At 46.0% G+C, this 24,875-nt stretch overlaps 2 protein-coding genes and 1 pseudogene across 3 annotated transcripts in view; all 3 read left to right on the plus strand.

Moving 5' to 3' along the window:
* The first annotated feature begins 7,681 nt into the window (after positions 1-7,681).
* Positions 7,682-9,095, plus strand: LOC132231840 (palmdelphin-like; annotated as a pseudogene).
* A 521-nt stretch (positions 9,096-9,616) lies between these two features.
* TM4SF19 (transmembrane 4 L six family member 19) lies at positions 9,617-20,736 on the plus strand. Its single transcript, XM_059687503.1, has 6 exons — positions 9,617-9,940; positions 14,028-14,132; positions 15,063-15,264; positions 15,976-16,053; positions 19,287-19,456; positions 19,793-20,736. The coding sequence occupies exons 3-6, from the start codon at positions 15,085-15,087 to the stop codon at positions 19,974-19,976; spliced, it is 612 nt and encodes a 203-aa protein (XP_059543486.1). The 5' UTR covers positions 9,617-9,940; positions 14,028-14,132; positions 15,063-15,084; the 3' UTR covers positions 19,977-20,736.
* An 869-nt stretch (positions 20,737-21,605) lies between these two features.
* The window catches only part of DYNLT2B (dynein light chain Tctex-type 2B), a 66,108-nt gene continuing 62,838 nt past the window's right edge, over positions 21,606-24,875 (plus strand). Inside the window, exons 1-2 of one of the 2 annotated variants that reach the window (XR_009451844.1) lie at positions 21,606-21,862; positions 24,654-24,787. Coding sequence is in view for 1 of the 2 variants with exons in the window: in XM_059687506.1 (XP_059543489.1) it covers positions 21,732-21,862; positions 24,654-24,787 (265 nt within the window). In the remaining variant the exon portion in view is untranslated. The remainder of the gene's footprint in view (positions 21,863-24,653; positions 24,788-24,875) is intronic. The other variant, XM_059687506.1, reaches the window with a different exon arrangement.

The raw sequence follows: 24,875 nt of genomic DNA on the forward strand, positions 1-24,875 counted from the left end.
GAACCCCACCCACAAGGAAGCTGATTAGTCTGTCCCTCTTTGGGGAATATTGGCCTGATTGTCATCATCTTTTCCCTTTTCCTTCTGCCAGTAAATTCCATTTTCTCAACTTCCTCTATTCCTTGCTCAAATCCCACCTCCAGACCCCACAATATCCCCCAGAATGGAACATCTGTCTATCCTGTTCTCTCAAGCCCTTCAGCGTTAGGAAGCCTTTTATGGCATTAGGCAAATTATTTTCCCACCCATGCTCCATTTGTGCTCTCAGACTCCCATTTGCTTTCTCCTCAGAAATATCACCAACAAAGTGATAACTAGTAGCTGTGTCTCCGAAGCCAAATTGTAAGATTATTAACACATCTGTGAAGAGGTAATGCTTTAATTTTTTCATGGCAGAGTCCAGGCTTCTGTTACCATAGAGGGCCTACTACAGGAAGGTGAAGAACTTAATCTGAAGCTGGCCTTACTTAGTAAAACTACTTACTGCAATTATATAGTTTCCAAAACAAGTGACTGGTTCATAAGATTAACCATTGAATTCATTGTCACAAATTTACTCTAAGGAAAAGGATCTACAGCTGTCATCACCAGTCTCAACTAAGTTTGGCACTTTAAGGGAGTTAAAGCCAAATTCCAATGATTTCTTTTGACCCACAAGCACCATTTTAATATCCATTTGAGAGTGTCTTCTATTAGATAAGCCATTAGGTTCTGAACAGAGATACTGTCTGAAAATCTGAGTGATACCGGGCAGTCAGATATCAGATCATTGTAATTGCCCAACTATAAGATGTTCTAATAGACATTGCATATAAAAATTATTTTTGCTAAGCTGAGATTCAAGAACAGAAGGAGAGGCCCTGGCCAGGCCAATGTGGCGCAGGTGGTTGCAGCATCATCCCGTATCCTGAAAGGTCAGGGCACACACCTAGGTTTTGGATTCAGTCCCTAATTGGGGTGCATGCAAAGGGCGACCACATGGTGCTTCTCTCTCACATTGATGTTTCTCTCTCTCCCTTCCTCTCTCTAAAATTAGTAAACATATCCTCGGATGAGACTATAAAAAATAAAACAGAAGGAGAGGACTAACCCATTGTAAGCATCTTGCATCTTACTAATTCTCAAAATAAACTGTGAAGTAGGCATCATTTTATAAATGAGAAACAGGCTCAAATTATTACTGAGGCTCACTGAACTACCCAAGGTCACATAACTAATAGGTATTTTAGCAGGAATTGAGATCCAGGTTTCTCAGGTGCCAACGACCATAGTACTGCCTCAAGAAGAAATACCTTAACACATTTCGTACCGCTCAGGAGTTTTCTCGTGTTTCGCGCGCCATCTGTTAAGGACCGCTCACGAGTGTTCTCGTTTTTCAGGCCCATGGAAAAAAGGAGCGAATCTAGATACTTATGTAAATTTTGTTTGGTCCCTCTTCATAGAGGAAAATGTTTTACGCAGTATCATACATTAAAAAAGTACTAGGAACTTTAATTAATTGTTTTTGTAAATAAAAATATTATAATTATTGAAAAACAGCACCTAAAGTGCATTATGATGATTTAAATAAGGTGCAGTTTGCCCAAAAACGTGCGGTCCCTGGCGTGTGTCCTAGAGATTTCTTTGCGGTACGCAATGTGTTAAGATGGAATCGGGGTTGGGGGAAAATATCTCAACCATCAATATTCAGGACTATAGAGTCAGATGACATAGGATCATCTCCCCAGCCCTACTCACTGTTACGCAGGAAGTCAAGTTCCTCTGGGCTATAATCTCTTTGTCGGCATAATGAAGCTAACCTAACAGTTATTTTACTTGCTTTGGGTTTGTTGTAAGAATCTAATGAGATAGTTTTATATAGTGAACAAATGTTTCTTCATATTATAATGCTTTGTGAGTGTTCAGCTTGTATCTTCTATCTAAATTCAATTCTCTGAGAAGAAACAGGGATTCATTTAAATTCTAAATGATTCCCTTTTACAATAAAAATGAAAACTGGGTCCTATTTAATGAACTTTTCAATAGTTGGTTACCAGCTTTTGCAGCAGGCATACGTACATCTGCAAACAGAAATTTCTATAGAAGGCAGTTTATATGCAGTTTCAAGAATTAACCAGTTATAATTATTCCTTCTCATATATATGCTTCAAGGGTTTTCTCAATATTGTTTATTTTCATCATTAGAAGTAAAATCTCTGTGCCCAGAGATTGTGTGTGTTACTTGATGCAGTGCATGAATTAACTCATTAATCAAGTGATTCCTGAACTGCTACCATATTCTAAGCTCTATGCTAGGTTCTGGGTATACAGAGCAGAATAAGATACAGCCTCTGCCCTCAAGGATCTCACAGGAGTGGGGAAGAGGCACATAAATAGTACAGATAAATCAAAATGCAGTGGGGAGGTTTTTTAAAACAGGACACAAAAAGCAGTGACCAATAAGGGGAAAGACTAATAAATGGAACTTAAAAATCAAGAACTTCTCTTCATCGAAAGACATCATTAAGAGTGAAAACACAAACCACAGACAGGAGAAAACATTCATCACACACATATCTGACAAAGGTCTTTTCTTGGGATTGCTAAAGAACTCCTATGAACCAGTAAGAAAAAGACAAAGAACCAGTAAAAACTGGGCAAACTTGAGCAGGCAGTTCTCAAAAAAGGATCTCCAAATGACCAATAAGTATATGAAGACATGTTTACTCATCATGAAAATGCAAATTAAAACTACAATGAGATACTGCTAAACATCTACCAGAATGCCTGTAATTAAAAGTGTTGGTGAGAATGTGAAGCAACTGGAACTCTCATACACTGCTGGTGGGAGTGCAAATGGGACTACTTTGGGTAACTGTTTGGCAATATCATTTGTCAAAATTAAATATCCATATTCACCTACCCTATAACTCAGCAATTTCACTCCTACATATATTCCCTGGAAAAAATTAGTGTATAGATACATCCTCCAAAAGGCATGTATACGAATATTCATAGCAGTATCAACACTAATAAAAGAGAAAAATGGTAATTGGCATACGAGCTACCCTTTTCATTGGCTAATCAGGGCTATATGCAAATTAACTGCCAACTAAGATTGGCAGTTAACTGCCAACAAGATGGCGGCTAATTTGCATATGTAGGCACAATGCAGGGAGGCGAAAGGGAAAGCAGGAAGAAGCCCCCTGCCACTGACAGTGATCGGAAACCCAGGGGGGAGCTAAGAGCTGGGGGGCAGGGCAAAGGCGGCCCCAGGGCCGCCTTTGCCCTGCCCCCCAGCCATGATTGGAGAATCAGGTGCCTTTGCCGCCCTGGCCAGTGATAGCAGGAAGTAGGGGTGGAGCCAGCTATGGGAGCTGGGCACGGTCGAAGCTGGCAGTCCCAGGAGCTAGGGGTCCCTTGCCTGGGCCTAAAGCGAAGCCCACGATCGCGGGGCCGCTGCAGCTGCGGGTCCCCGCTGCCCGGGCCGGACGCCTAGGCCAGAGGTGTCAGGCCTGGGCAAGGGGCCGATCCTGCAATTGGAGGGTGATGGGGGTCAATGCCTGAGGGCTCCCAGTATGTGAGAGGGGGCAGGCTGGGCTGAGGGACACTCCCCCCCCACACACACACCCAGTGCACGAATTTCGTGCACCGGGTCCCTAGTTATTTATAATAGGCAAAAATTGAAAGTAGTCTAAATGTCCATCAACAGTAGATGAAATTGTAATACTGTCATACAATGGATAATAGCAATAAAAAAGAATGAATTATATAATGAATGAATCTCACAGATATAATACTGAGAGAAGAAAGCCAGGCACAAAAAGGTACACATGTATGATTCCATTTTCATGAAATTCAAGAACAGCCAAATGCTAATCTATATATATAAAAGCCTAAGTGACCATTATGACCGAATGACCGGAATGACTGGTCAAGCAGTCACTATGACGTACACTGACCACCAGGGGGCAGATGCTCAATGCAGGAGCTGCCCCCTGGTGGTCAGTGTGCTCCCAACCTCCTGAAGCTGGCCAGCCCCTATCAGCCCCTGGTGCTAAACCATTCATAGACAACCTGCCTCTGGGTCAGGGTTTTGTTCATAGCAGAGCAACACCCTTGCTGCAATCCATTGAAAGTCAGCCCTCAACCAAGGGTTTGTCTCGCTCCCATCCTCTCCCTTTCCTGGGGGCCACCCACCTGCTGCGGTGGCAGCATGGTGGCGAGGGAAGGAGCGGGCGGGGGGGGGGGGAGTGGGGAGCCGCATGATGGTGGGGCAGCATCGTCATCTGGTGTCTGTTCCTTCCACACCCAGCCCAGCGACCATCACCTCCTCTCTTGACCCTGCTTGCCGGGAGCCGGTCCATCCTTGCTGTTTCAAGGGACCTGGCATATATAGCATACGGTTCTTAATATGTTTGCTCACCTTCTTGGCGCTGTGTTTTAACCAAGGTCACCTCTCCGAGAAAGGTTGAATCCCCAGGTAGGGATTTTCCCCTGAAGTTAGGGAGGGAATAAAACCCCTCAACTAAGTGCCAGGCGGGTAATTAATCACTTTAACTATGAACAATCATGCTTAAGCTACATAATCTTTACTCCCTGGAATGGAGATAAGAAACGCCCTAACCTTTGTAATAGAGATTGATAGGATTGAATCAACTGGTATAAATACAGATGTAACAAGACAGCAAGACTCAGAACTTAGAAGTCAGAACTCAGAAGACAGAACCTACACAGAACCTACAGACAGAAGAACTTCGCTGGAGAGAACATGGCAAAAGATCCTGGACTGAACCTGACTACAGAAATTGGCAAGAGAACCTGACTAGAACCTGGTGACTGAACCTGGCTGGAGAACCTGGACAGAACCTGGCTGGAGAACCTAGCGAGGGAACATGGCCACAGAACCTGGCTGGAGATCCCAAGCAGAACCTCTCTGGAGATCCAGACCAGAACTTGGCTGGAGATCCTGGCTGGAGATCCTGGCTAGGCTGCTGATCAACTGAACACTGTCTCCGTGTCCTTCCTTCTTCACTGACTCCATCCACACCTTTGGGGACCCCTGGACCCACTGGGGTTGGACCCCGGCACCTGCTGGGGCCTTCGGACCCTGGGCTGGGACGGGGAACTGGGGGTGGGTGGCGGTGGACGTGGCCCCTTTCCCAGTGGGGCCAAGAGCTGGCACCCTCCTTGGAGCCAGTGGCCAACCTCCTGCGGTCCCTCCCCCTGGCGAGCCAACCTCCCGCAGTCCCTCCCCTCTTGTGCATGAATTCATGCACCGGGCCTCTAGTCAATGATAAAAGCCAAATGGAAGTCAACACTAGGGATAGAGATGATAATGGGAGGGATCACAATAGAGCCTTCTGGGGATTTGGAGAAGTCCTATATCTTGATCTGTGCAGTGTTGTCTAGGGGCACATGTGAAAATATTTATCAAGTTTTATAATTAGGATTTGTGCTGTTTGCTATATGTATGTATGTAATACCTAAATTTAAAACAACAGCCCTAACTGGTTTGGCTCAGTGGATAGAGCGTCGGCCTGCAGACTGAAGGGTCCCAGGTTCGATTCTGGTCAAGGGCATGTACCTTGGTTGCAGGCACATCCCCAGTGGGGGGCGTGCAGGAGGCAGCTGATGGATGTTTCTCTCTCATCGATGTTTCTAACTCTCTATCCCTCTCCCTTCCTCTCTGTAAAAAATCAATAAAATATATTTAAAAACAAACAAACAAACAAACCCAACAACAACAGTGCAATAGGAGCACAAAGAAAGAAGTGCCTAACTCTGAGTAAAGAAATCAGGGAATCAGGGAAGATTGCCCAGCTGGTATGGCTCAGTGGTTGAGCCTCAACCTATGAACCAGGAGGTCATGGTTCAATTCTCAGGCAGGGCATATGCCCAGGTTTCAGGCCCCCCAGTGGGGGGCATGCAGAAGGCAGCCAATCAATGATTCTCTCTCATCACTGGTGTTTCTCTCTCTCCCTCCCTCTCTCTCTCTCTCTCTTTCTCTCTCCCTTTCTGAAATCAATAAAAATATCTTTTAAAAAAAAGAAATCAGGGAAGACTTCTCTGGGAATGTTTGAACTGGACCTTGAATAGGAACTTGTTAAAATGGGATTGCAGGTCAGAGAAGACAAATACTATATAATTTTATTTATATGTGGACTCTAACAAAAACCAAAATAAACAAACAAAATAGAAACAGACTCACAGATACAGTGAACAAACTGATGGTTGCTAGATGGGAGGGAAGTTGGAAGACTGGTGAAAAAGATGAAGGGATTAAGAAGTACAAATTGGCCCTAACCGGTTTGGCTCAGTGGTTAGAGTGTTGGCCTGCAGACTCAAGGGTACCAGGTTCGATTCTGGTCAAGGGCATGTACCTTGGTTGTGGGCACATCCCCAGTAGGGGGTGTGCAGGAGGCAGCTGATGGATGTTTCTCTCTCATCCATGTTTCTAACTCTCTATCCCTCTCCCCTCCCTCTCTGTAAAAAATCAATAAAATAAAAAAAAATAAAAAGAAGTACAAATTGGCCCTAGCAAGTTTGGCTCAGTGGACAGAGCATTGGCCTGCAGACTGAAGGGTTCCGGGTTTGATTCTGGTCAAGGGCACATGCCCAGGTTGTGAGCTTAATCCCCAGTAGGGGGCGTGCAGGAGGCAGCCAATCAGTGATTCTCTCCCCTCATGGATGTTTCTATCTCTCCCTCTCCCTTCCTCTCTGAAATCAATAAAAATATATTTTTAAAAAAGGAAGTACAACTTGGCAGTTACAAAGTAATCATAGGGAGGTAAAGTACAGCATAGGGAATATAGTCAATAATATAATAACTATGCATGGTGAGTCCTATACTTTTTTGGGGAATCACGTCATAAGTTATATAAATGTCCAATCACTATGCTGTATAATTTTTTAAAAATCATAAAATGTCTACCCATTGACTTGTAATCCCATTCTTGGGAATTTATCCCAAAGAAATAATTAAACATAGGATGAAAGCTATATGCATCACATCTAATGTAAAAAAAAAAAAAACACCAAAAAATAGAAACAATCTAAATGTCTAATAAAGAGGATAAATAAATTATTGCCTGAGCAATATTATATAGACTCTAGAGGCCCGGAGCACGAAATTCATGCACGGGTAGGGTCCCTAGCCCTGGCTGGTGATCAGGGCCAATTGGGACCTTCCTTTCCCCAGCTGCCGGCTGCCGGCCAGGGCCTTCATTCTGTGCTGCCCCTGGCAATCAGCACATGTCATAGCGAATGGTCGAACTCCCGGTCAGTTGAACTCCTGAGTGGACAATTTGCATATTAGCCTTTTATTATATAGGATTACAAGGATTATTATGAAAGCTGTAGAATCATAGAAAAGTTTATATTTCATAACTAGTGAAAAAGGCAATATATATTACTACTATGCTTATGTAAAATGGGCTATGCATATGGACAAAGTCTAAGATGAAACATGCAATATAAAAATCATTGCATAAAAAGATTATGATGCCCTGACCAGTGTGGCTTGGTACACTGAAGGTCGCAGTTTCAAAACCCAATAAGGGCACATAGGTTGGGCGTGAGAAGCAATGGATTGGTGTATCTCTCTCACATTGATATTTCTCTCTTCCTTCCCTTCTCTCTAAAAATCAATGAACATGTCCTCGGGTGAGGATTAAAAAACATGTTATGGACCCGGCCCCAAATGTTAACAGTGCCAAGGTGGAGAAAGGGCGGTGCAAGAAACCTAACACGTGAATCTGAAAGAAAGCCTGTGACCGTCTCCGCGGATAAAAGGAGAATACAGGAGGAAATCTCCGAGGAGCGCCTGAAGATAGAGGGCGGGCGCAAGTCGGCGTACGCAGTCAGGTCCGACCACAGGGCCACACTCAACCGCACCGATGGCCGGGGGCCCTGGAGGAGGAGGACCTCCTGAGACAGGCGTCCGAGAGGAGGCCCGTCCCGCGCCCGGCGACGCCAACCCCTTCTGCAGGCCCCCACCCCGCAGAGGGAGAAAGCAGCCCTCGGACACAACCTCCAAGAGAGGATCCAGAGGCGACAGGAACCACTCCGTCCACCACGTGGACAGTGGGCTGTCGGGGGAGAGGGGTGACCACTGGCATCCACACAGCCCCCCTCGGCCGACCCCTCACCCCCACCGATGGGTGACTCCACCAGCAGAGAGGCTGCGGCCGCTTGGAAGGAGCGGATGGGACAGACGGGACGCCGGACAAGCAGGCGCCCTCCCCCAAGGCAAGGCCGGGCCCCAGAGGAGGGCTCGCTGGGAGGTTTGAGCGCCAGAGCCCTTCTCCCACGTGGCAGGGGCCGAGGAAGGCGTGCGATACAACATCATGCACTCGCTCCCTTCTGACGTGGACGGCGCGGAGCCCGTGACCATGATCTTCATGGGGTACCAGCAGGCAGAAGACCATGCGGAGGAGAGGGGGCTCCTGACGGGCTATGACGGCATCATCCATGCTGAGCTGGTTGTCATCGATGAGGAGGAGGGCGAGGGAGAAGCTGGGAAACCTGCCCCGGGCCCAGGGCGCCCTGCGGTCAGGCGCACCAGCCGGCCAGGCCAGCACCTCTCCCCCGGAAGAGAGCGGAGGTCAAGCCCCCGGAGAACGAGGCCATCCTTCTCCCCACAAACACTCCCTGTCGCCGAGAGAGCAAGAGGAACACCCGGGCAGCCCTGTCCGCCCGCCTCCACATGCTGCTCAGACAGCCAGGGACGGCACGGGGCCCGTCGCTCACAGCTTTAAGGATAAGAATGGAAAAGCTGGGGGGAAAGTTATCTGAGAGAGAGGTGTACCAGCTACATAAGCATACTTTGGAGAAGAAACTACAAAATGTTTGTCACTTTCTCTCCTGGATACTGTGTTTCTTTCCTTTTCGATCCAAAAAAAAAAAAAAAAAAAAATCCAATTATATCCATATTAAGCCATTTGAGTAAGCAGTAGCCATTATTTGTAAAAACAGAAAAATACATATATTGCAAAAAAGCTGGAGAACAAACACTCAACTTTTCCAGTTTCTTGACATGATTCAGTGGGGGTGAAAACCAGAATATTTTTATTGTATTGATACCAAAACATTTCTAATAAGAGCTTGTTAAATTTAAGAATAAAGTTATTTAAAATAAAAACAAACAAAAAAATCATGTTATGGTGAAATATATTCTTATTTCTTATAGATTGCCCTCATAATAAAGTTATTTTTTAAATCTTAAAAATAGGGGCGGGGGTCACCGGTCTCCCACCCAGGGAGCACCACCAAGTAAGTGTTCAGCAGCCTGGTGTGACTGTGCTACAAAGATGATAGTGGCTTGGGACTTGAACAAAAATGTCAGAAGGCACCATGTAAATAAAGGAGCTATTGAACACACCCAGTGAGCTAAGAGCAAAGCAGGAGGGTGACAAAGGCAACATGGGGCTCTCCCAGAGCCCGAATTCTGCACTGAGTGAAACAGGCACGGGCAGCCGGTGTGTGAAACAGTGTTGCTGCTTCGGAAAGAAAGGAAGGTAAGATATTTCTCCACATGGGTTTGATTACAGAAACTAATATTCTTTTTTTTTTTAAAAAAGATATTTCTCACGGGTGCGTCCTCTGACTCATGAAGACGTTTTAGCTCACGAGGCCATGCCTCCCGGTTCCTTTCTTAGGGTCACATGAAAATGAGCAGCGGGTGGGTCATCAGGAGAGGGCTCTCCAGGAAGAGGAAAGTGCCTTTAAAGGAAGCCTGTGGGCAGTGGTGTGGGGGTGCACACACGCGCGCACACACACACACTTGCGTGGGGTGACCTCGCCATATATACAGAGCCGCCCTCGCCTCCTCGAGAGTCCTGAAGGAGGATCCCCTGGGTGGGGTCCTGCAGGAATGCCGGCTGGAGCTGACCGGAGTCAGGCCCACTCTGAAGGTTCTCTCCAGCTTCTCTCCCGTCCTGATTTTTGCCACGGGATGCAGGTAAGTAGGCATGAGAGGGCCCAGTGAGGTAATGGCCAGGGGACAGTGTGGCCTAGCAGTTCAGAGCAGTCAAAGGAGCCTGGCTCTGCCACTGAGCAGTCGTGCGACGTTGGGTAGTTCACGCAACTTCTCTGTGCCTCAGTCTCTCTGTCCACTTCAGGCCTTTCCGCGTGCTTCCCATACTTTCCCCTTCCCAACGCCATCAGTCCCGTGTCGCTTGGATGGCACTTCCCCAGGAGGCTCTGCCTCATGTCTGCAGGGCAGGATTCCTCCAGGTGCTCCCGTCACACCGGGAGGTGGACGCCTCTGCTGGGCACTTGCTTAGGGCCTTGTCAGCGTCCCCACCGGACCTGGAGTTCCTCAAGAGAACAGACTGTATCTGAGTCACCATTGTACCCCTGACCCCTGGCATAGTGCCTCGCAGAAAGTGGTCCCCTAAATATTTGGCTGTTCATGAAGGAATGAAAGAAAAGCCTGGCTGGTGAACGAGGTAGACAGACCCAGGGAACTGGCAGCCCCCTCCTCCATCGGACTTAGTTGACCACTTATATTGTTGCCCAGACATCCAGCCCAGCGTCTGTTCACCCAGCCGGGATCTCCGGTTGGAACATGGCCTCCCCTGAAGCCCGATTTTAAGGTTTTACCTTAGGATCCTGCTTGTCCTTTCTGATATCAAATTAGCCAACCCCTTTGCTAATCTCCTGGCTCACATTTTTGGAAGCATTTCTCCGAATGCTGTGGTTTCTAGGAAAACAAAGTCAGGGAGAGAAAGCGAAACTCGAACGAAGCTCTGGCCCTCCTGGACGGAGCATGATAGTTAGTCCCGTGGGCGTGAGATCAGCCAGGATTCTCCGATTCCCACTCTTCCAGAGGCCAGCCTCAGCTTCTTAGTTTTCCCTCTGCATGTCCATATTCTTTTGTTTCCCTTCTAAAACTTTCCTGACAGGAAAATTTCACATAGCAGAGATGGTCAGGGGGGGTTATGTTGGTGGTCTGGTCTAGACAGGCTTCCTCATAGGTGGAATGACTTGAAGGCGGCAGGAGGCATTCCTGAAGGAAAGCTTCTCCCAACTGGTCTAGAGACCATGCTTGAAAGTTCAGCCTCACACCAGTCCTCACTGGGGCCCTCGACAAAACGTCAGTCATCTGGTGGGGTGTGGGTTAAAGTTGTTGCTTGCCAACACCCCCTCCTCCCCGAATTGATCCATTCACTGGAACAGAGAGCCTGGCCTTCGGTGACAAGACAGTCTGGGGAGGGAGGTTGCCCAGACACACACTTGCATCCCAAACTGGGGAGGACTGTTATCCTATCGGGGCCCTGCCTCCTGACAGCAGGCAGGCTCTTCACCCCAGGACCTGAGGAGGAACAGCTGGTACTCGGGGCCTAAGTCAGGAAAAGAGGCCTCGTGTGATGGGTCAGCTCGGGGAGAGGGGAGGAGACAGGACACCTCGTCTCTCCTGGTCCCTGATCTGCACCCTTGCTGTCAGGCTCCTTGTATCCCTGGGGTTCTGTTCCTTCATGGCCTATCCCAGACTGCCCCAGCACATGTCCACTCTCTACTGAAATATGAACTTTCATCAGAGACAAATTATTCAATTCACTGTGAGAAACAAGGCATAGAGAGTGAAGACGCCGTGGAGAGGGCACGTGGGGAAGGCAACTCATCACACTGAAATGCTAATGCCATTGAAGCAGGAACTTCCCTGTTGGCAGGAGCCCGGAGATGAGCTTGGGCTCCGAGACCAGGGGGAGCAAAGGTCACCAAGGACTGCGGAGGCTGGGGAATGAGGGAGAAGGGCAGGAGCACCCCCCAATCAAGAGCCCTACTCAGTGCTCTGTCTGGCATCAGTCTCTCTACCATAAACATCAGTCTGGACAAAATAAAAATTTAGGGTAGTCATTCCTAGGAAGGGATCCAGAAAGATGATAGGATCAGAGAGGGCACACTTGGGGCTTCATAATATTAGCAGTAATGGCCTCTTTGTAAACTGTTGTATTTACATGTTTAATTATCCCATACAATTTACAAGTACAAATATATTATACACATTATGTTTAATTCTTTAAACACTGAAATATTTTATTATATGTGTATGTATATGTATATGTGTGTGTGTGTGTGTGTGTGTGTGTGTGTGAGACAGAGAGAGAGAATGATCCATACATTTAAAAAATATTATGTGCAAAACCATGTGTTAGAGAGGAGTGTCAAGACCCTTAAGATGAGACAGACATGTCACTGAATACGAAGTGGCAACAGGCCACTTCTTCAGGAAGTCATGATATTGACCTTTTTTCAGATCCACATTGATGTGAGTTTACCCTAATATTACTAGTCCTATTCTATTTCATTCATATATATATATATATCTACACTAATAAAAAAGAAACATGCAAATTGGTGTCACTCTGCTACACCCACCAGCCAATCAGAGTGACTATGCAAATTAACCCAACAAAGATGGCGATTAATTTGCATACACAGGCTTGGAGTGAAGACTGAAGACTGAAGTCTGAAGAGGCTTGGCTTCTCCGCTGCAGCCGGACCAAAGGCCTGGGTCCCGGGTGCTGGAGGAAAACCGGTGCCAGCAGCCAGGGGAAGGAAGGTCAATTGCACGAATCTTCGTGCAACGGGCTTATAATATATATAACCAAGAAGTTCACAAATCAGTGGAAATATAAAAGATTGTAATGGCTATAAGTAAAGGTATGGAGAAGACATTGTATAACTATATAGGCATGACATTTTAATTTTTAATCAGTTTCATTGATATATAATTAAAATATAATAAAATTCATTAATTTTCAGAGTAGTTAGATGAGTTTTGTCAATACATGTAGTTGTGTATTTACCAGCAGAATCTAGATTTAGAACATTTTGATCCCTTCAAAAAGTTTCCTATGTCCCTTATATTAATCCCCTCTTCCATTCCCAGCCCTTGGCAACCATGGATCTGCTTTCTGTCACTAGTTTTACTTTTTCTAGAATTTCATATAAACAGAATCATACGGTGAGTGGTCTTTGTTTCTGGCTTCTTTCACTTAGCATAATACTATTGAGATTTATCCATGTTGTTGCATGTATCTGCAGTTTTTTGCTTTTTTATTGCCTAGTAGTACTCAATTGTATGGATATACCACAATTTATCTATTCACATTGATGAACATCTGAGTTCTCATTTTTTTCCTTTCATTTCTTAAAATTTATTTTTATTGATTTCAGAGAGGCAGGGGGAGGGAGATAGAAACATCAATGATGAGAGAGAATCATTGATTGACTGCCTCCTGCACGCCCCCTACTGGGAATTGAGCCTACAACTCGGGCATGTGCCCTTGACTAGAATCAAACCTGGGACCTTTCAGTCCTCAGGACGACACTCTAGCCCAGCCATGGGCAAACTACGGCCCGCGGGCTGGATCCGGCCCGTTTGAAATGAATAAAACTAAAAAAAAAAAGACCGTACCCTTTTATGTAATGATGTTTACTTTGAATTTATATTAGTTCACACAAACACTCCATCCATACTTTTGTTCCGGCCCTCTGGTCTGGTTTAAGAACCCATTGTGGCCCTCGAGTCAAAAAGTTTGCCCACCCCTGCTCTAGCCACTGAGCCAAACCAGCTAGAGCTCCTTTCATTTTCAATTGATTTTTTCTTATGGTAAAATATATGTAACAAAGTTTATTTTAACCATTTTAAAGTATACAGTTCAGTGGTATTAATTACATTCACAATGCTATGTAACTATCACCACTACCTAGTTCCAAAAATTTCCATAACCCTAAACAATAACTCTGTAACCACTAAACAGTAACTTCCCATTCCCCCCTCCCTACAATCCTTGGTGATCTCTAATCTTTCTAGTTCTATGAGTTTGCCTATTCTGTATATTTCATACATATATGTGGAATCATACATATTTGTCTTTTAGGGTCTGGCTTATTTCATTTTTCAAAGTTCGTTCAAGTTCTAGCATGTTACAGAACTGCATTCCTTTTTATGGCTGAATAATATAGTTATTCATGTATGTATATACACATTCATCTGTTGGTGGACACTTAGGATGTTTTCATATTTCTAATTTTAGTTATGAATAAAGCTGCTATGGACATTCGAGTACTAGTCTCTATGTGGACAGATGTTTTCATTTCTCTTGGATAAATATGTAGAAGTGGAATTACGCGATCATTCGGTAAGTGAATGTTTAACCTTATAAGAAACTGCCAAGTTTATTTCCCAAGTGGTGGTACCATTTGCATTATTACCAGGTCTCTCTGGGCGTTCCAGTTGCTCCACATCCTCACTGACACTTGGTATAGTCCAACTTTTTAACTATCACAATTCCAGTGGGTGTGTAGTAGGATCTTATTTTGGTTTTAATTTGCATTTTCCTGTGTTAATCATGTTGGGTATCTTTTCATGTTCTTAGTTGATATATATATATATATATATATATATATATATATATATATATATATATATATTGTGAGATGAAACAAAGTATCTATTCAAATCTTTTCCCCATTTTTTAATCATTGTTTGTCTTCTTATTATAGAGTTTTAGATACATGTCCTTTGTCAAATGTTATGTATTCACATTCCCATACATATTCACAAAATGTATATTGTATTTTCTCCCAGCCTGTGCTTTGCTTCTTCATGTCCTTAATGATGTCTTTTGAAGGGCAACATTTAAAAAAATGTTTTTATTGGTTTCAGAGAGAGAAAGGTAGGGGGATAGAGAGATAGAAACATTGATGTGAATAGATCAATTGTGGTATATACATACAATTGAATACTACTAGGCAATAAAAAACAAAAAACCCTCAGATACATGCAACAACATGGATAAACCTCAATAGTATTATGCTAAGTGAAAGAAGCCAGAAACAAAGACTACTCACTGTATGATGGGATGAGGAGAATGTCTGTATGAGTCGAAGTTGGCAGAAATTGGAGCAATTAAACCCTATCCATTGGGGGATATTTATAAGAGGCTGAGTTTTTAAGCACGTACCTTGGTTCTTCTGTCCGACCCTGGGAGGTGAAGTATCTGTGTCTGTCTTCCCCACCCCATGCTCCCAGTAGCAGAGCTACCATGACCCTCCTCCCTTCGTTCCAGGACACTGTGCTCTCCCTGCAGGATGGCATGCTCCAGGACCTGCTCCCGCATCCTGGGGCTGAGCCTCGGGACTACAGCCCTGTTTGCTGCTGGGGCCAACACGGTGCTCCTCTTTCCTAACTGGGATGTGACCTACCTGTTGAGGGGCCTCATTGGCAAGCATGCCATGCTGGGCTCTGGGCTCTGGGGAGGAGGCCTCATGGTAAGTGTCCTGGGTTCTCTGAGCGAGAACTCCCAAAGTGCCCCCAGGGATGAAGCAGGGAGGTGAAGGGGGAGGAGTGTTTTGATTCCTTGCAAATGAGTTTGATCTAACAAGCTGGTCTGGAGTCTATAGCAACTCCAAGGATAGAAGAGTCTAGGACAGCGGTTATCAACCTGTGGGTCGCGACCCCTTTGGGGGGTCGAACGACCCTTTCACAGGGGTCGCCTAAGACCATCGGAAAACACATATATAATTACATATTGTTTTTGTGATTAATCACTATGCTTTAATTATGTTCAATTTGTAACAATGAAAATACATCCTGCATATCAGATATTTACATGACGATTCATAACAGTAGCAAAATTACAGTTATGAAGTAGCAACAAAAATAATTCTATGGTTGGGGGTCACCACAACATGAGGAACTGTATTAAAGGGTCGCGGCATTAGGAAGGTTGAGAACCACTGGTCTAGGAAGACTTGCTGGATTTGGGACTAGGCACACTAGGTGTGAACGCTGCCATCAACAGAGTCAGGGCAGGCTAGTCATCCAAAACTGGGCCCTGACAGGCAAAACCAAACCCTCTGGGAAAGAGAGGATCATCAAGTCCCCGGGAGGTGCCCAACCACGCTGGTGCAACAGCCACAGGTGGCGGCAAGAAGTGTCCATTACCCAGTCTCGTCCTAACGCTCTTTCTCCTCTCCCAGGTACTCACTGCAGCCACCCTCATCTCCTTGATGGGCTGGCGATACGGCTGCTTCAGTAAGAGTGGGCCCTGCCGAAGCGTAAGCACCAGACTTCACTCTTCTAATACCTAGAACGTCCCCACATCCCATTACTTCAGAGGCCGAGTGGTGAAAAGGCAATTTTGGTCTTGGGGTTTGAAGTCAGGTCCTGATCATGCCCCTTAGTCACCCTAAGCTCTGGGGCGAGTGGCTTAACTTTTCGGAGCCTCAGGTCCTCATCTGTAAAATGGGGGTTCACAGAATCAAGTCGATGACCCTGTTATTTAACTAACCATGAATGTCGTAATGAACCATGGATGTCGTAATGAACCATGAATGTCGTAATGAACCATGAATGTCGTAATGAACCATGGATGTCGTAATGAACCATGAATGTTGTAATGAACCATAAATGTCTATACACATGTGAGAACTGTTGTTTTACCTTATTGAACAATATGAACATGAGTTATGTACATTGCAATCATGTTGTTTTATAATTTTAATATATTTTTATTTATTTCAGAGAGGAAATTGAGAGGTAGAGAGAGAGATAGAAACATCAATGATGAGAGAGAGAGAATCATTGATTGGCTGCCTCCTGCACGCCCCGTACTGGGGATCGAGCCCGCAACCCGGGCATGTGCCCTTGACTGGAATTGAACCTGGGACTCTTTCAGTCTGCAGGCTGACACTCTATCCACTGAGCCAAACCAGCTAGGACAGTGGTCAGCAAACTTATTAGTCACAGAGCCAAACACCAACAGTACAACGATTGAAATTTCTTTTGAGAGCCAAATTTTTTAAACTTAAACTATATGGGTAGGTACATTGTTATTAACTTAATTAGGGTACTCCTAAGCTGGCCTTTGCTAAAAACGTCCTCAATCTGATTGAGGTACGTTCGCTGAGGTCGACCCCTTCCAACTCTCCCATCCACACTCGTCTTGTATACTTGTTTTGTCTATCTCCTTTCCGAAAACCGACTTCTGTGCATGGGCCATGAAGTTTCAATCACACTGTAAGTGCGTGCCCACACATGGTATTTTGTGGAAGAGCCACACTCAAGGGGCCAAAGAGTCGCATGTGGCTCACAAGCCGCGGTTTGCCGACCACTGAGCTAGGGCGTAATCATATGTTTTTGAAAGAAAATTTCTTGCCTATTTTGTTTAAATTTTTCTGTGAGCTGGAAGGTTCTCCAGAGATCATCTAAGGACTAGATTCTAGTCTAACCTCCCCATTTTACAGATAATGAAACTGAGGCCCAAATACATTTGCACTTTATTAATCACAGTAGCATCTATGTTTATTTGAAAACTCTGTTTTCTTACACATTATGTTGCCTATTCATTCTCAGACATGTGGATTGGTGGCCTCCTTACAGTAACCCCACAGCCTACTTTGGTATCTGCCACCCTGATAGTGGGAACCCCCTGATTCAGAATATGCTAAAGAATTAAATATAAGCACCCACACATTTCACTCACTGTCTGTTCTCAGTCACATCTGTTTTCCCCTAAGGGAATGGTTCTCAGGTTGAGATACACCAGAACCCTCGCAAGGTCTGTTAAAACACCAGTTGCTGGGTCCCCCCCTGCACTCCCCCCCCCCTCCCCCGGGAGTTTCTGATTCAGTAGGCCTGGGATGGAGAGGGAAATTTTGCATTGTTAACAAGTTTCCAGGTGAGGTGATTGACGCTGCTGGGACAGGGACCACATTTTGAGAATTACTGTCCTAGGCTTACATCAGAGCAATTAATCTTGAATCTTTTAACTTAGAGTCAAAGCTTACCACGCACCTGGCCCTGCCTGGGTAGCTCAGTTGATTAGAGCATCGTCCTGATACACCAAGGCTGCGGGTTTGATCTCAGGTCAGGGTATATACAAGAATCAACCAATTAGTGCATAAATAAGTGGAACAATATAAATCTCTCTCTCTCTCTCTCTCTCTCTCTCTGTCTCTCTCTCTCCCCCTTCCCTCCCTCCCTCCCTCCCTCCCTCCCTTACCCTCTCTCAAATTGATAAAAACAAACAAACAAAACCTTTCTCTGTGCCCTCCCAAGCTTCAAACCAGCTTGACATCAGTGGGGGAAAACTATGATTCTGTATAAAAACTATTTATACGTGTGTTTTGTAATTTTAAAATATGTATTCTGTGGAAAGGAGAATAAAAGATCTAGTATCCTGGGAAAGAAGACAATTTGGAAGCGAGCTAAAATCCTGCCATAAAATAAGCTCATTGCTCTCTTTGGGAGGGGAGAGCAGTGTACAGACGAGAAAAGGACAGTGACAGACCCGTGTCATTTCAGAATCAACTGCTGTTTCTCTCTGTTTCTCCTCTCCTCTGTCCCTGTCTCCCTCCTTCCCTGCTTCCTCCCTTTCATGCTTGATTTGAACAAGACTGGAGTCAGGGATGGGATGGGAGAAAATACAGCTTTGCCTTAAAAGAGTCAGAAGAGGGCAAACGACAATCCGACTCTTTAACGCAGAGGCTGAATGAAGTCTGAGCTTTAGTTTTGTGTGTGAAACACTGAAAGGTGTGAAAGAGCAACACTGATCAATGCCTCAACCGGGGATCCAACCCGCAGCCCAGGTGCGTGCCCTGACAGGGAATTGAGCCCACAGTGGGCGTGCAGGACGATGCTCCAGCCAATTGAACCACACCGGTCAGGGCTGAGCTTAAAAGCTGTTGATGCCAACCTGCTGAATCGGTCCGAGGGCCCACGGACACAGGCAGATCCAGGCTCAAGTGCCAGTGTGCCCCCTTCTCAGTTCTTTCTCTTCCACCCCTTCCTAGCTCTACCCTGTGGCCCCTCAGCAGCCACCCTTCCTTGGTCAAGCTTGAAAGGAGGTGCCACGGGTGGGAGTAGCCCTGTGTGATATCATGGAGACAGCCTGAGCACCAGAGAAGTTTCTACAAGTCACCTAGTCACGACCCCAACTCAGACTCACTGTTTCTTTTCTTTTTTGTTAGTCCTCAATGGAGGATATTTTTTCCATTAATTTTAGAGAGAGTGGAAGGGACAGGAGAGGGGTAGAGAGAGGGGGGAGAGAGAAAAGAGAGAGAGAGAGAGAGAGAGAGAGAGAGAGAGAGAGAGAGAGAGAGAGAGAGATGTGAGAGAGCCACATCAAGTGGTTGCCTCCCTCACATGCTCATCCAACCAGGGAGGGGAACCCGCATCCCAGGTACATGGCTTTGACTGGAATTGAACCCGCTACCCTCCGCTTGGCGGCCGATGCTCTAACCACGATCCATGCCCGCCAGGGCTCACTATTTTTTCTCTCCCTCTGCAGATGCTCGCTGCTCTATTATCAAGCGGCCTGGCTTTGCTTGGAGCCTTGATTTGCTTTATTACTTCTGGAGTAGCCCTGAAAGATGGTCCATTTTGCATGTTCGATGTCTCATCCTTCAACCAGACGCAAGCTTGGAAATATGGTTACCCATTCAAAGACCTACACGACAGGTAAATGGATGGAGACCTGAATGGATTTTCAGCCTTTTCAGAGAAAGAGAGAGAGAGAGAGAGAGAGAGAGAGAGATTGGGGGGAGGGGGGAAGGAGAGTGGGAGAGAGAGAGAGAGAGAGAAAAAGAGAGAGACTACGAACTCCTTTTGGTGATGCATTCTAGCATCTCACCCCTCTGATGCTCAAACATTGCAAATGCAGCAACAATGGTCACCCTCGAGAATGAGTCTAGGCTTGTGACCTGAGCTGGGGGAGGCCCTGGCTGCCTGTTGAGGTTGCTAATTTGGCATTTCTTACTTGTTCATCAACCTCTGTCTCTTTATTTGTGGGAACAGGAATTATTTATACGACCATTCCCTCTGGAACTCGGTCTGCCTGGAGCCTTTGAAGGCTGTCATTTGGCACGTGTCCTTCTTCTCCGCTCTCCTGTGCATCAGCCTCCTCCAGGTTCTCCTGGTGGTCACTCACTTCTTCAACGCCTTCCTGGGCCTTTTCTGCAGCCTCTGTGAGAAGCCGTAGGCAATGCCACTTCACGGACACGGCTTTCATCATAAACTGCCTTGAATCCTTTTTGCAACTAGGGTTTATGGGTATCAATCACAAACAGACTTCCCTTTTAGGTATTCCTGTGGTAATTATAGCAATAATAATTCCTTGCAAGTATGTTGCATGATATTATGCATTTTAAATCACATTGTAAACTGCATGACATATTAATAGAAGGAATAATTGTCATTTTTATTGTGTAAGAACTTAGTCCATAAAATGTCCTCCAGCCATGATCTCATTTCAGCTTAACAACCCCATAAAAGTTGCCACATGTAACCCACAGAGAAGTGAAGGCTCCTACAGGATAATGGACTTGCTTCCCCAGAGCACTCAGTTAGGTTCAGGTAAAGTCAGTACTTGAGCCCCTATCTTCTAAATTCATCAGTAGTTATGGACTAAACTCTATGTCCCTACCCCCCACCCCAAACTCACAGGTTGAGGCCCTAACCCCCAATGTGACTTTATTTGGAGATAGGACCTTTACGGAGCTAATTAAGGTTAAACAAGGCCATAAGGGAAGGACTCTAATCCAGGAGGACTGACATCCTTATAAGAAGAGGATGAGATACCAGATCTCTCTCCACACGAGCACCGGAGAAAAGGACATGGAGGACATAGCTAGAAGGTTGCCAACTGCAAGCCAAGGAGAAAGGCCTCAGGCACCAACCGTGTTAGCACCTTGATCCTGGACTCCCAGCCTCCAGAGAATAAATTCCTGTTGTTAAAGCCACCCAGTCTGTGGTGTTTTGTCACAGCGCCCTGAGCTGGTTAACCCCCCAGCTCACTAGCGTCAGAGCAGTTCAGTAAGTGGTGTACACTGAGCATACACTGTGTGCCTGACATTCCCGGCTGTGCATGCGGCCAGGGGTCTGATGCTCACTAGCTGTGTATCTTTGGACCTCTATGGGTCTCAGGGTTCATGTCAGTTTATTTTTAAAATATTTTTTTATTAATTTCAGAGAAGAAGGGAGAGGGAGAGAGATGGAAACATCACTGATGAGAGAGAATCATTGATCGGCTGCCTCCTGCATGGTCCTCATGTGCCTGAAAGGTTCGGCGTGGGCCGGGGTTGCGCACCTATGACATGAGGCCATCATGTATTAAAAAAGATTTTATTCCCGAACGCCTGAGTGCAGGTGGGCTGAGACCGAGAAAGGCATCAGCGAAGAGAGCCGCTCTGCTGACGGAAGGGTCCGGCCGTCCTTGGTTCCTCCCATGCCAGGTGTCTTCTGGTTATCCGAGCTATGCTGTGCTCAAGGCTGCAGCTTTCTGCAAGATGTCTGCTAAGCACAATAAGTTTTTCTCTGCCCTGGTTTATTCTCTTCAACCTTTTCAGTGCCCTGACTGGGAACTCAACGGTGACCTCCTGGTTCTTAGGTCGAGGCCCAACCACTGAGCCACACGGGCAGGGCACGTGTCAATTTCTTAAGATTGTGAAGCGGTTAATAAGAGCTAGTGCGTAATAAAATATTTTGTAAACCAAGGCAGAACTACCTCAATTTGGGCCGAAACTACAGTCCGGCGTTCTTGGCCGGGTCTGCCCAGCAGCGGTGCGCAGGCGCGGGGAAGAGCCCTCGGAGGAGGGAGCCGCTCAGCCGAGTGTGCGCGCGGCCCGCGCACGTCACCGCCGAGGGCGGCCCTGTTGCCTTGGCGACAGTTTCCCGGCTCAGGGCCGCAACCAGCAGCTCCTCATCGCGAGACCCGCCGGGCCGAGAAGCCCCGGCCATGGCTTCGTCGGGGGCTGTGTCCGTCTCCGTGGGTGCGTCCGTCTCTGGGACAGAGGGGACGCTTGAGGCTGACAAGATCTCTGGGAAGTCCGAGAACACCTATATTCTGCGGCCCGTTTTCCAGCAAAGGCGGGTACAGGACGGGTGGCAGTGGGGCGACCTGCGGGACTGCTGGGCCGGGCAGGCAGAGCTCGCCTGGAAGCCTGGGTGTCGGGCAGGATCCCGGGGAGAGGGAGGCGGGGGAGCAGCGGGCTGGGGCGGGGCGGGGCTGACGAGGGCGGGGCGGGGCTGACGAGGGCGGGGCTGAGAGGGAGGGGCGGAGCTGACGAGGGCGGGGCTGACGAGGGCGGGGCGGGGCGGAGCTGACGAGGGAGGGGTGGGGCTGTTCTTCTTGGCTTCAGCTGCAGGGGGCAGCAGAGGACCCGACCTGCAGGTGTAGTGTTAGAGATCTGCAGCGCTTAAGGTTACACAGTGGGGGTGGTTAGCTCTGAATCTAGGAGACCCAGGACGTGAACACAGGAAAAGGAGGTGGATGGAAAAGAGAGGAGCAGAAAACGAGCGGCTTGGCTTAACCGGTTTGGCTCAGTGGATAGAGCCTCGGCCTGCGGACTGAAAGGTCCCAGGTTCGATTCCGGTCAAGGGCACATCCGGATGTGCAGGGGGCAGCTGATTGATGTTTCTCATTGATGTTTCTAACTCTCTCTTTCCCTTCCTCTCGGTAAAAAAATCAATAAAATATATTTTTAAAAAGAGACATTACTTAAAAGAAAAAAAGAAAACAAGCGGCTTGCGTCGAATGTCATTCAGCCGAATTTTGAAGTTTACTGTGTGCATACGTGTGCCAGAATAGCTTACTTCTCTGCAGGGCAGGGGACCTGAATGTATGTGGAGGCCCAAGCACACAGTCTAGTGCTGAGGACAGTCTGCTATCTGCTACACCTGTGGGATACATCACTAACTTTATTTTCACAAGGTTCCCAAGCTCTTTCTCTGTTGCTTAAAATCTGATTGCTGAATCAAATGCTTGGCAAATATTGGAAGCCAGGAATTTTTATTATAATGTGATAAACACTGGTGAGTAGAATGGATACAAAAAAGAGATATGTTCAGTTATTTTTGTAAAGTTTTCTAAAAGCATAGAATGACATTCACCAGTGTTTCTGCTGTAAAACAGTGCAGAACATGATTCACAAAAAATGTTATATAAGAATAATCCTATTAAATTATTTCTGACTTGTTTGAAGAAAACTTTTAACATTTACTGAGAATGGAAAAGGCTTAAGAGAAAAGCCAGATATAGTATGTTTGTTAATAGGGAGACCACATTTTGAACAGATCAAATCCTGTAAATTTGTCAATGGTTCCAAAATTCATCTGTGAGAATAAACAGGCAGAAGACCAAAGAAAATACTGTTAAAATGTAATAAGGGGCCACTAGTACTACCAAATATTAAACCACATTATAAACTCAAAACTTAAAACATTCTGGTAACTTGGCACTTGATAGACAAATCAGCTATAGACTATCTAGCCCAGAAAAGGAACTTAGTGTTATAATATACTAGAGGCCCGGTACTGGGCACTGGTGGGGTCCCTCAGCCTGACCTGCGGGGATCAGGTGGAAACCGGCTCTTTGACATCCCCCGAGGGGTCCTGGATTGCATGTCCCAGATTGCGAGAGGGCGCAGGGCAGGCCGAGGGACCCCACTGGTGCACCATCAAATAGTAATAAGTACCAGGAAGGGAGATATAAAGTGATATTGTAAGAGGGTGGTTTGAAGTTTTAGAGAGGGTGACTAGGAAAAGTGACTTTTAAAAATATATATTTTTTTATTGATTTCAGAGAGGACGGGAGAAGAAGAGAAATATAGAAACATCAATGATGAGAGAGAATCCTTGAGCAGCTGCCTCCTACATGCCCCACACTGGGGATCAAGCTCACAACCCGGGCATGTCCCCTGATCAGGAATAAACCTTGACCTCCTGGTTCATAGGTCAATGCTCAACCACTGAGCCATGCCAGCCGGGCGGAAAAGTGACTTTTGAATAAAGACTTGAAAGAAGTGAGGGAGTTAGCTATGCATAAAAGGAGGAATTGGAGTTCAGGCAGAAGTTAACAATAAGTACAGTAGCTCTGAAGTTTGCATGCCTGGTGTGGTTAAAGAACATAGTGAAGGCCAGTGGGGCCTGAGTGGAGAGAACTAGGAGGAAAGTGGTAGGAAACAAGGTCGCAGAGTTTTGTAGGGTAGATCATATGGGACCTTGCAGATCACAGTTAGGATATCGCTTTTACTCTGATGTAGGAACTATGTGGGGTGTTTGGCATAGAGGAGTGTCATGATTTGGCACAGAGTTTAACAGGATCAGTCCAGTTGCTGTGTTGAGAACAGGATTTGGGGACAAAGGCAGACACAGAGAGACTGGTTAGGAGGTCATTGTAGTCCAGGCAAGAAGTAATGGTAGCTTGGAGCAAGGTGGTGGCAGTTGGTTGGTGAGAATGAATTTTAGATTATTTTGAAGGTAGAACTGATAAGATTTGCTTATTAATGGGATACAGGCTGTGAGAGAGAAAAGTAACAAGACTGACACCAAATTTTGTGGCTTCAGCACCTGGAAGACTGGAGGTGACTGCAGGAGGACCTAGTGTGGGGAAAGGAGACAATCAGAAGCTCAGTGTTGGATGTTTACATTTGCGTTGCCTACTAGACATCCAGATGGAATATGTGTTGGAATATGTGGTCTGGAGTTCAGGGGAGAGAGAAGACTTACTTTCTTTACTCGTTTTTTTTTATTACTTTTATAATAAACAATATGAAAAAGGATGAAATGTTCTAATGACAAAGAGCTAGAGGAAGTTGAGCTGGGAAGGTAAGCTGGGGTTTTGGAGTCACCAATTAGATGTTTAAACCGTCTCGTTCAGGTTCAGACCCTCCGTGGTTAAAGACTGCATCCATGCTGTGCTCAAGGAGGAGCTGGCAACCGCTGAGTACTCCCCAGAAGAAACACCTCCGCTCACAAAGCGTCTATCAGAAACGATTAAAGATAAATTAAAAGGTAAGAATGGCGATCGTTAGAAATGACTTGTTCCCTTCAAACATTCAATTTTACCCATCTGTCTCCTTCCCCATCTTTAAACAAAGGA

The sequence above is a fragment of the Myotis daubentonii genome, chromosome 3, assembly GCF_963259705.1.
Source record: "Myotis daubentonii chromosome 3, mMyoDau2.1, whole genome shotgun sequence".
NCBI classification, from domain to species: domain Eukaryota; kingdom Metazoa; phylum Chordata; class Mammalia; order Chiroptera; family Vespertilionidae; genus Myotis; species Myotis daubentonii.

Bases quoted from the DNA above. Each gene is read 5' to 3' on its own strand.
- TM4SF19 (XM_059687503.1), top strand. From the start codon at position 15,085: ATGGCATGCTCCAGGACCTGCTCCCGCATCCTGGGGCTGAGCCTCGGG. The intron at 15,265-15,975 runs GTAAGTGTCCTG...CTCCTCTCCCAG, and splicing joins TCTGGGGAGGAGGCCTCATG to GTACTCACTGCAGCCACCCT. The intron at 19,457-19,792 runs GTAAATGGATGG...TTGTGGGAACAG, and splicing joins TTCAAAGACCTACACGACAG to GAATTATTTATACGACCATT.